Genomic DNA, 12,413 nt, shown 5'->3' with positions numbered 1-12,413 from the left:
TTTGCCGCCAGTCTTGGCGAATATTTTCTAAATAACTGTTTGCCAGCAGTGGCAGATATTTCTGTGATTCGCCACAGAATTGGTTGCCAGTAGGTTTGCATTGTTACCAATGTTTTCTTTTTTTCTTTTTTTTTAACCAGCAAATAAAGTTTTTGCTGTAGTAACTTGAGTTTAATTCGCTTTTTTAGCTTAAAAAAAAACAGACAATATTAGGTTTATTTGTGTGTTTTTTTTAATGCATGCTGCCCACATTATGTTTGTGTTTCTTTTTTTTTTTTCAGTCCTTGTGTTTTATTTTTATGTTTCTGTCTTTCACTTTGCAAATGGATCTTAAAGTAGCAGCTCTGGCAACAGACTTCCAGCAGGTGGGCAAAAGAGAGTACCGGAACCATCCCCTCTTTCTCGCAGGAAGACTTATGACAAGGGACAAGCCGTGGCTGACAAGGCTAAAGCCAAAGATGTCACACAGTAAGAGCTAGCACCCCCCAGTGGCAGCAGGCTGCTACTGCAATTTATGGAGGTTTTCGGCTTCTGCCTGTTTGTCTACTTTGAAAATAATAAATCCTGCAAACAATAAATCCTATGAATCCTGCAAACAGGATTTGTGTGTAGAAAGATTGGCATATAAGATAAAAAAAAAACTGTTTTGAAGAAGCATGCTCTCTGACTCTTACCCCAAAATGTAAAACACTGGCTACTTTACATTGACTGCAATAATCATACTACTCGCTTTATTAAGAATGAGAAGAATCCCATTCATATCCTCGTTCACATGCACATTAACATCTGGTTCACAAATGGTGTACAACTCGAAATTCCAACTTAGACATATGACAGTAATCCAGAAATGGTATTTACATGGCATTTTCAAATCCAGAATATGAGTTATAGCACATTGGAATTGGCTTGTATTTATAAGTTGTCATAGATTTTGCCCTGCAGAACTTGTCGCGTGGAGTAAATAAACTCTGGTCTAAAACAAAAACTGTCCTTTCAAAATGAAATGTCGCTAACGGGGTGTCCGGGCGCAACTAAAATCCTAAAAGGAACATACCAGGGGTCGTGAGAAGTTCTTGCCTTACAAATGCTGACTACTCTGATTATTTGCATCTGAAGTGTTTTTGGTTTTTAAATTTGGCATTTTTCATAAGTTAATTGAAGAACATTTCTGTGAGTGTTTGTGAATATGTGGATGTTCATGCATTTAGAGTGGTTTCAGTAGTTACGGGAGGATGGGCCGGACCAACATGATTGATTCATGCATTCAACAGTATCAGTAAATCAGACAATTTTATTGTTCATGTGCTTCAGCCTCTCCACCCTATTTTAACTTTCTGATTCCTTTTATTGTATTTATTTATTTATTTTGATTTTGCATCATGAATGTTTATTTCACTGCATGTGGATGAATTTCTGGACGGCGTTCATTGGCACACATGCCCTGTCATATTTTGCTTCACAAACTATTTTGGCAAAATCATACAGTGTCATGAAAAATGACTTGCATTCAGGATCTCGTTCTTTGTTTATGCTGAGAACTAAATGACACAGTTGGGTGTTTTTTGTTGTTAAATCATAAACACTGTGACTAGCTGATGTTGGATATGGTAACCGTTTTTTGAACGTTTTTCTGGAATCTTTTAAAAGGTTCCCGATGTGATGCAGCTTTGGCCGTTTGATCTATTTTGACAATAATAAAATCAATAATAATAAAAAATAAAACTTCTGAAAGTATTCTCCATCATGTCTTTTTCAAAACTATGCTTTGTTTACTCCGGTTTCCGGAGTCAAAATTTGATTATATGAAACATGGAGATAAATATGCAGTTAAAGAGGGAATCAGGAATGGGGAAAGTACTTTATGGCACTGTATCTGCAGCAATGTGTGGATCGAAGACGATGATGTCTCGACACACGAGTTTTGATGGGGGAATCTGCTGATTGTTGATTGTTTGATGTGCGTCAGAGGTGTGATCAACCCTGTTCCTGTGTCGAAGAGCAGTCGTGGCGGCTCTCTGCAGTGTGTTCACATAGCCGAGGGTCACAGTAAAGCTGTGCTGTGTGTTGACTCCACAGATGACCTCCTCTTCACTGGGTCAAAAGGTCAGAACACCATTCAACCTGCATTATGTGCTTTACTCTTGCCTGCATGTATGCTAGTTTCACAAAAATAAAATGATTTTGGATTTTTAGTTTGGAGAATAATATTCACAAATTCACCGAAATCGTAAACCATATTATTTTATGATTATTTTATTATTTATGCACCATTGTAGTATTTAGTAATAATTTGAATTGGCTTTTATTTTTACATTTTAAGTTTTTTATTTTCGTTTTAGTTTGTTTTAGTGATTTTATGTGCTTCACATATAATATTTCTATTTAGCTTTAATTTTTATTTCAGTTTTAAACAAACTTATTTAATTTAAGTTAGTTGCCAATGCAACATTTCTAATTTTCATTATTTTTCAATTAATATTAATATTTAATTTTATTTCAGCTTTAATTTTTAGTAAAAGATAACAACACTGATTGTAAAGAATTAAAAAATTTCCGTTCCTTCACATTTTTTATTTTATTTTATTACTTACTAGTAAGAATAATTGGTCCAGCCAGTTTTTATAACCTGGCCCTGTTTCCTTTTCCCAGACCGGACCTGTAAAGTGTGGAACCTGGTGACGGGACAGGAGATCATGTCTCTAGGCGGACACCCCAACAACGTGGTGTCTGTGCGTTACAGCTCCAGTCTGGTGTTCACAGTCTCCACTTCCTACATCAAAGTCTGGGACATCCGTGACTCGGCCAAGTGCATCCGGACGCTCACGTGAGTTCCTGAACATATATCAGACATGCATTCAGAAACTACAAGCACAAACATTTAATTCTTCAAAATGAAGCCGCAAGCGACGATCATCGGGATCCAAGCATAAATGGCCCATGTGGATGATAGTTCGGGATTGATGAAGCAGGTTAGCAAAATGCAGGTTAGCAAGGGACAACTGACTTTCAAAGGAAATCCCTTATTTCAGCCTGCAAAAATTATTTTGATCATATAATGCATTTCTGTAAGCATCCCTTTGTAAACTAATTATTTAAAACTATATAGTCAGTGCACTACAAATAAACTGGTTCTGTACATTTACTCGACATTCAAACTGATGGAATCTATGCAAGCTTGTTTCCGCCACAGAATAAAACCTTTTAAAAGATAGTTGTGACTTCTATATCACGCAATTCTGACTTTATAACTCGCTATTTATATCACACAATTGTGAGAAAAAAAGTCAGAATTGTGAGATAAAAAGTCGCAATTACCTTTTTATTTTTTTTTGTGGCGGAAACAAGCTTCCATAGGAATCAGATAAAAAAAATTAAAAGGATTTCTTGTCTTGTGGTTCCCTCTTGTGTACAACATTAGTATTTATGAATCCCATTGATAAAAATGGCAGATATTTTATGATATATATAATGCAGAAGTTGAAACTCGATTGTTTACACAGAATGTCTTGTTGTCCATGTGTATGAAGTTATGTGAAATTTGGATTCAAACATTTAAACTGATTAGGTTTCAGAAGAAAAAAACGTCTTATTATGTGGTAACCTCTAGTGGACAACATTACAACGTGCTGCAGTCTGTCGGCCAACTCGAGTTTCCGAAAACCTCAATGACAGACACAAATCTCCTCCCAAACTACTTGACTGATTCACACAAAATTTTGCATGCATCATCTATAGACACTAATGACAAAAAGTTATCAAAAGAAATGTGATTAGTCAAGCCGTTTAGAACAGTGGTTCCCAAACTTTTAACAGGCATGTACCCCCTGAGACATTATAGATCTTCCGGAGTACCCCCAACACCACCAATTGTTAACAAGTTTTTTTAATTTTTATTAATATTTATTTTTATCAATTTTGTTGAGAATAGTGAATAGAATCATAAACATATGATACAAATGTGCTGAATATAATGACTTTAAACAGAGATGCACCCAATCTCACACACAATAGGCCTACAACACATATCCAACATCTCATTAAAGCTATTGTTAACTTTTCACATACTGATAAGTATTGCTTTTCACATATGATAACACTGTATATTTTCTTAACTTCTCTGCTGTAAAATAATAATAAAAAAGAGAACACATTAACAATAGTAAACTAAATAGTAAACAGTAAACTAAACTGTAGTAAACCACATAGAATAGGCCTACCACCTCTCCATCCACATCACCAGTTTAATCAATGTGAGGGATGTGCCTGGATGTTCTTACATAATGCAGCGATGTTAGGCCGAATAGGGGACAGTTTCAGTCTTAGATCATTTTCCACAAACAGTCTGTACCTATACTTGGTCTTAAGAAATAGAACCGACGCCTTTTTTTCACACGACACGCAAGCGTGTTGGAAGCGTTTCCAGGCAAAATAGAGTAGGAAAAGATGTTTATGTTATATATGTTGACGGCAAAATAGGCTATATAATATATTTCGTTCTGTATTGACAGGTGCAGTATTTGAAAATCGATAATATTTTTTTACATTACATTTATATTTGCATTTATGTCAAACCCTAGACACTTTCAAACATCAAAATGACATTTATTAATATGTATTCGTGTCAAAATGACATATAAACATCTTTTCCTACTCTATTTTGCCTGGAAACGCTTCCAACACGCTTGCGTGTCGCGTGAAAAATAGGCGTCGGTCCTGTTTCTAGCATGCACGCGTTTTCCGCGCGGCTCGAGCCAGTGTGTCACGCAGGCAGTGTGCAAACTCTAACCTGTTAACATGGGAGCCGAAATAAAAACGGACACGCCACGCAGCCAGTGTGTCGCCGGCCTTAGATCTTTTTTCGCGTACCCCCTGAAATCAGTCCACGTACCCCTGGGGGTACGCGTACCCCAGTTTGACAACCGTGGGTTTAGAAGATTTAAGCCAATTAATTTTATAACAATGGCTCAAAAATACACTTATCAAACTATATCTTCTAAACCATTTGATAAATCTAAATTTTTGTCTTCCGGGTCTCTAGATGCCATCTCTGATGTTATCAGCCTGGTTTTCTTTACATTAGCACTTGGACTGATTGTTTGAATGAATTTCCCTGAGTTTAGCGACTTGAAATGATCTGATTGCAAACAGAGAAGTGAAATCAGGTTAAAGCGTTAGAAGAGAAATGTCCTCCTACAGGGTTACAGTGTTTGATAAACTCCCGACTCCCAAGATCATCACATTCAGTACAATTAAGCACACTTCAGTTTTATAAGGCTGTAGATCAGCTTGGTTGGGGTGACGTATTAAACACAGAGCTATAATCCACAAATAATAGCCTCACGTAGCAGTTTTATTGTCCAGCTGACTGTGACGGTGGGCAAACTGCAGTGGATCTATAGTATCTGGGATGATGTTCTGCACCAGCCTCTCAAAGCATTTCAATACAATAGGTGTTAATGCCACAGAGCGATAGTCATTAAGACAACTCAGCTTTGGTACAGGAATAATAATGGTACTTTTAAAGCATGTTGGTACAGTTGAGCTTTTTAAAGAGATGTTAAAGATTTCTGTAAACACAGCAGCTTTTGCGAGTGTTGACACGGTTAAAAGTGAACTGTTTTATTGGGTATACAGTCACTTACACAGTACCGAATAAAGTCCATGACCACTGTGGTATGATCATCCAGATCAGAAGATGAATCTCCAAACACGTCCCAGTTCACAGAATAAAAGCAGTCCTGAATTCTCGTCACTATTCCGTATTAAACAAATCTGACATTTGGAATTTGGCTTGTCCAACACCTTCCTTCAGATCTCCTTCACATTTGGGTCAGATGATCTTGAGTCCATGTTGGTAAAAATTTATTAAAAGCATTTCAGTACCAGCCTGGACACTCCTGTACTGGAGTAATTGTAAATTTATTAATTAAATGATCAAAATGGCCATTGAGTGTCCTGGTATTCAAAACTTCTCCCTCTGTGATTGTGTGTTTCTGCCTTCAGATCGTCAGGTCTGGTGAACACTGGTGACCCATGTGCAGCCAGTACGAACCGCACTGTGACCATCCCGGCCGGGGAAAACCAGATCAACCAGATCTTTCTGAACCCGTCTGGTAGCGTCCTCTATGCTGCCGCGGGCAACTCTGTTCGCGTATGGGACCTGAGACGGTATGACTTCGACACCGCGTCCTTCGCTTCACCCACTCTGACAGCTATACATCATTTGCCGCATCATATATCTGACAGTTTCAGTTGTTTTCCACCTGTTTTTGTCAGGTTTGTGTCTACAGGAAAATTAACAGGCCATCTCGGTCCAGTCATGTGCTTGACTGTTGATCAGACTGGCAATGGACAGGATCTAGTCATCACAGGCTCTAAGGATCACTACATCAAGGTTTGTATATCTATCTGTGATGGTGATTTGGTTGACGTTAGATGGCGTTTTCCATAAATAATTACAAAATAGACCCTGACTATGTTTTTTCCATTTCAACAATTGACCAGGGGCCGGTTTCACAAAGCTATTTTAGACCGGTCTATAGTGTTAGACTAGTCTCAAATTTGCTCATAGACTAGTCTAATGGAAGTTAGACTGTTTCACAAAAATAAAGACTGACTTAATTTAGACCAAAAAAATTAGACACCTTACCCCCAGGCTAACTTAGGTTTAAGACTCTATGTTACCTTGGCAACCAGCCGTAACAATCAGTTAGCCTACCTACATTACAAACAGCCAGAAGAAAAGGGAAAATGGCTCATAATTTAAACATTTCTTCTTGTTACTACATTCCCAAGTAAAATGTCCTTGTAACTGTTAGGGCCGTTACATAGTCAACGCGAGCAACGATCGACGCGCTCCCTTTCATAGTCTAAACAGTGGACGCAAGCACCGCTCACTACGCAACAGGGAGTAGTAGAGTCATAGTGGAGTCATAGCTCTGAACACCAGTCTATTTCGCTTCAAACGCTCGCTTTGGACGCACAAATGGATTCAAAATGTTCAAGCGTCGAACTAGACGCGATAGACGCGGATTTGACGCTCTATTCGCGCTTGGTGTGAACGCAGCATAATAACAGGCTGCGATGTCAAGATTGCAATGCTGGAATGTGTGTGTGTGTGTCAGAGAGAGAGAGGCACGGGCGCGATCGAACAGTGGAAACATAAAAACATACTCCGTCATTTATACTCCTCCAACAAACACATATTTTCCGCTGGGGTAAACTGCACTGAGCGGTTGAATGCGCTTACTCGATCCGCCATGTTTTTTGTTTTGAAAAGTGTCTTATTTTACCCAGAATGCATTGCAGTGTAGTCCTACTTAAGATAGTCAGAGTCTTAAGTGCTTTGTGCAACAGTCTGATTTAGATGTCTATCTGAAGTCTGACTATCTACTATATCTAAGCCATAGTCAAAGTCTATCTTTGTGAAACCGGCCCCAGTGAAAGGAGATGCTCAGCCTCAAGAGCACTTTTATTTTCTATAGAAGAGATTTTTAATATTTTCAACCGTTAACAAAAGTTTCGGAAATGTCTACAGTAAATATAGTTAAAACCTTGATTTGTTTGATTTTGTTATATTCTAACAACAAGCATTAAATACACATCAAAATATATGTTCAATTAAATTGGACAACAACAAAAAAATTAAAACGTGTTAGAATGAGTACCCTTGTGAAAAAGAAGTGTGATTAATTGAATTGAAGCCCCATCTGTTTGAACAGGGGAATCCTGAAATCTCAAAAACTGCTTGGCGAACTCACAATCAAATATCATATTTCAAATCAGCAACAAAATCTGACATGAACTGTCCCATAAATGTTGTTTCTAATGCTCAAATAGTGTTAAAAAAGCCTTTTTTTCAGGCTAGATGAGCCAACGCGGATGTGCAATCCTAAGCGTGAGTCTCATGTTTCTATGGGAACTGGCACTGTTCTGCAGTGACTCAATGACTTTTCCAATCAGCGATTGGCTCTTTTACTTAGAAGGTGGGACTATTCCGCCATATTGCGCTTTGCAGTTTCTCCCATTCATAAGTATTTCTAAATCTATAGTATTTGGTAGTACTCATCTGATGCGCAGTGAACTTGAAAATGTACCTGTCCACTTCCTGTTGCGTGTTATATTAATGTTGTTTGCAGTGCCCTTCGTACCGAGCATATAAAGCCCCTCTAACTTGGAATCTCACGTAAGATGACTTTACAAAACCTCACGCATGCGCGAGTCAAACTTGTTCAGACTTGTCTGGTAAATGCGCAGAAAGTTTAATTTTTGGCAAATACTAGGGGTTGCACTGACTTTAATGCTCTGTCATGATGCTTTATGCTTTGACGCCGCTGATCGTGGCCTATAGAGGGCGCAACAGGATAAGAAATCTTTGAAGTCCACTTTTACGCTCTGTTTCCAACAGTTAAAATGACAAATAAATGCACACTCTGAGAGCGCTCCACAAGATGTGTTTGATTATACCTTCTGGATGCTCAAGATTGATCTGGAGAATGCACGTTTTAAACAGCTTATTGTACACGGAAGTTATTCGCTGTTCTAAAATATTCTGCATTATAACGCACACACATACAGCTCGCAGCGTATACAGCGTAGCTCGCACATCACGCCCAGATCGCGCACACCGAAACATTCAGTAGCGCAGAAATGTAGAGTCAACACTGTTCTGTGATTTATTAATAAAATAGCTTGGTAACACTTTACAATAAAGTTCATTAGTTAACATTAGTTAATGTATTAACTAACATGAACTAACAATAAGCAATCCATTTGTTACTGTATTTGTTAATCTTTGATAACGTTAGTTAATAAAATACAGCTGTTCATTGTTTGTTCATGTTAGTTCACAGTGCATTAACTAATGTTAACAAGATTTTAATAGAGTATTAGAAAATGTTGAAGTTAACATTAACAAAGATTAATAAATGCTGTATACGTGCAGTTCATTATTAGTTCATGCTAACTAATGTGAACTAACAAACTTTATTGTAAAGTGTTACCAATAGCTTAGACACCGAAAAAGTCTAGCATGTATTTCTTAGTAACTAAAACCCACAGCTTCACTATTAGTAAAGAGACGCTGCCAGGATTAATTCCCAGGCAATCGCTCTCTCTCTCATTAATGCATTTATATAAATGTAAACTTCACTGTGCTGCTTTATCTGATTCTGATGTAGAACGAGCAGAAATCTGTGAGAAATATAACGACCCAAAGACAAAAGTGAAGTGATAAAAATAAGCTGTTACGTAGGAGCAATAGCCTCGTGGGCAGCGCTGTGTCATACGCCATATCTGGACACAAGGCAACCCGCGCCTGAGGCTCAGCTCGAGGTTCAGGCTTATTTCTTCATTAATGGTGTCATCAGCGACTAATCGATGTTAACTTGACTTTAATCACATAAATGTTGACTGAAAAAAATCTGAAGTCCTTTAACCCCTACCAAATATGATGTCATTTGTTTCTGCAGATGTTTGATGTGACAGAGGGTGCTGTGGGTAGTATCAGCCCCACTCATAACTTCGAGCCGCCCCACTATGATGGCATCGAGTCCCTGGTGGTTCAGGGTGATTGTTTGTTTAGCGGCTCCAGAGACAACGGCATTAAGAAATGGGACCTGACCCGTAAGGACCTACTACAGGTATAACCAGCTATATTAACGACATTATACACATATGTATGTATGTGTGTGTGTGTGTGTGTGTATATTAGGGCTGCGTATCGACCACAAAGCCACAGATACATTATTGACAGAGACTGCAGAAAGTATATTAGGCTGCTGTCACTTTAAGACCGAATGCATGGATCTAATATACTGACACGGATGCAGTGCTTGCCAAGACAGGCATTTTGAGATGTTTGTGTGTCATTGACCGCTAAGGCACGCATCCGAAGTTCAAAGTAGCCTAGACTTTGCTTGTTTGTGTTTTTCTCTGTCTCAGAGTGCGCGCACAGAAATCTGCCTGGGATCAGCCCTAAATTTCAATCATGTCAACTCTCTGAATAATTTAGCATGTTAATAGATATGATAATGTTAATGTATTCAGTTTTGGCGGAATAGATCTGCTACACACACTGTTGCTGCTGGACTTGCTACTGCCAATAGATACACAGACACACTGCTGCATGAGTAGACATACAAATATCCAATAGCAGATCTCGGCAGGTGGAGCTGGGGGAGGTGGAGGGGTTCAGAGGAACAATGACCAGCTTGTAATGAACACTGAACCAGATTATTCAAATGTTGAGACAACAATCTCAGTGGCTGCAGAATTTCATGACAGATTTATATATTTATTCATTATAAAGTGTCACTTAAGTTTCCAAATACTTTTTGGCTTCACTCTGGCAACATTATAATGCAAGTTTAGTAGCTTCCACAAGGACAATTAGCCAATCAGTTGATTAATCAGTGCTGAGGATGAAATCAGGAAGAGGCTAATTACCTCATCAGGACGTGAATCAATCAGGGCTCAAACTGTGTTTGTCCTGGGTCTGATGAGTTGACATGTTGTTTGCCCTACAGCAGGTTCCCAATGCTCATCGTGACTGGGTTTGTGCTCTGGGAGTCGTGCCTGCGTCTGCTATCCTGCTGAGCGGCTGTAGGGGAGGAGTCCTCAAACTCTGGCACACGGACACCCTGAGTCCGCTGGGAGAGCTCCGAGGCCATGACAGTCCCATCAACAGCATCTCTACCAACAGCAGTCTTCTGTTTACCGCCTCAGAGTGAGTATTACACACGCAGGACACTATAAACACTATAAGAGAACTGCTTCTCATTCACAACCAAATAATACATAGCGGAGTATAACTGGGTCATTTGCTCTGAAATCAAAAAATCAAGAACCCTAGCCATTGTTGCAAAGTAGATTCAAAGAAAGAAGTAGAATGCATTAAACGTCCTCATTCATTGACCTTAAACATGGCTTATCTTTTGAAACCGTAGCCTAACATTAGCCACTTTATGTGGCCGCTCGCTCTAACGCTAACCTAGATAAATGTGCGCTATTGTTAGGCGCATCCACTTATACTGCGGATATGATGAGTCAAGATTGTCAACTTCATCTTTGCAGCCGTCACTGACTCCTGAAAGTTTATTAATAAGTTATTAATGTTCAGACAGTCTCCTTCCTGTTTTTTATGCATTTTTTAAGCTGTATGCATGTACTTTAGCATTTGACTCTTTCCTCTGCCATTGGTGGAAATTTCCATAATTTATGAGACAACACTTTCCCGCCATTGATGGAAATTTCCGGTTTTCCGTGTTATACGGTAGGGGGCGCTGTTAAGCATCTTCTGAATAAGTACTGAATCTCCTGATCAAAACACCGTAATTTCGCGATGACAACACGTGACGTTCTATTTTAAGCTGTTCACGCCCACAGACTGGGAATTATGCGTTTCTATGGAAACACTATCAACATCCAAATGAGTCTGCAGAGGTCAGGTGGTACACAGTAGGGCTGTCACTTTTGTGAAAAAATCCTGTTCGATTTTTGAGACGTAAGTGTTCATTGAATCGATTGTAAAATCAATTTTCCATGTCTAAAGACGTTTCCATTTTAAACGCCAAATATGGGCAAATCCACGGACAACTAACAGGCATTAGGACGAACGTAAAGAGGGCGCTTGAGATGCGCACAAGTCAGCAATATTTCTGATGATTTATTGGCGTGAAGTTTCGTGCACAATGACAAACAGGAGTGCAACATTCTCGAAAAACAATAAGCAGAGTGGACTGCCATAACATCAATGACAAACATCACTGCAGGCTTCAACATGGCTGTGTTTACCATTAGAAATGTCAAACAAATTTTGCCTACATAGGCGATTGTAGACTGTAGCCCGAATCTGTATCTGTATGCATGAGACAGTCTGAATACCGGCAGAATTCACATTTTTGTTGTAAAAAGAGACACATTATGCAGAAGTATAATTTGCTGTTATGTGTGTGTGTCAGAGCCTGCAGTCGCTGTGTGACGCGCGTTCGCTGCGGGCGTATCGTGACGAGCTGGATGCGCTCCGAGAGAAGGCCGTTAAAATCGATTCCCTATTTTCGGTTTCGAAACTTGTGTTGGTTGGTCCGATCGATTGTGCAATCGATTTTCGAACAGAAAGTGACAGCCCTAGTACACAGGTCACATGGTCAAAGTAGGAGCTCTCAGAAAATTCCCAGGTTACAAGTTGTAATTACGAGTTCTACGAGGACGTGAACGCTTTTTACAAGTTGGAATGTCTTAATTACAACTTGGCGTGGACGCACCTTCAAAACAGTTTGCGTTGAACGATTTTTGCTTCTGAATTTTAATTGTAAGTTTCTTTTAAAATACTGTTTGTAGCACTTTCACACTCTTCAGACAACGAAGGAGAGAACAACTATTGAATGATGAATCTGATGATGGGAGATTTAGGA

General features: G+C 39.0%; 1 protein-coding gene across 5 annotated transcripts in view; it reads left to right on the top strand.

The window, feature by feature from the left end:
* kif21a (kinesin family member 21A) overlaps positions 1–12,413 on the top strand; it is a 65,231-nt gene that overhangs the window by 51,542 nt on the left and 1,276 nt on the right. For 3 of the 5 annotated variants that reach the window (XM_084094329.1, XM_084094328.1, XM_084094326.1), the window contains 7 exons: positions 337–468; positions 1,967–2,103; positions 2,650–2,824; positions 6,004–6,168; positions 6,277–6,394; positions 9,471–9,641; positions 10,527–10,726. In XM_084094329.1, coding sequence (XP_083950455.1) covers positions 337–468; positions 1,967–2,103; positions 2,650–2,824; positions 6,004–6,168; positions 6,277–6,394; positions 9,471–9,641; positions 10,527–10,726 — 1,098 coding nt within the window. The remainder of the gene's footprint in view (positions 1–336; positions 469–1,966; positions 2,104–2,649; positions 2,825–6,003; positions 6,169–6,276; positions 6,395–9,470; positions 9,642–10,526; positions 10,727–12,413) is intronic. The other 2 variants (XM_084094327.1, XM_084094330.1) reach the window with 2 other exon arrangements.

Source organism: Abramis brama (assembly GCF_963993115.1).
Source record: "Abramis brama genome assembly, chromosome: 20".
Lineage (NCBI taxonomy): Eukaryota > Metazoa > Chordata > Actinopteri > Cypriniformes > Leuciscidae > Abramis > Abramis brama.
This window is presented reverse-complemented; position numbering and strand designations above follow the sequence as displayed.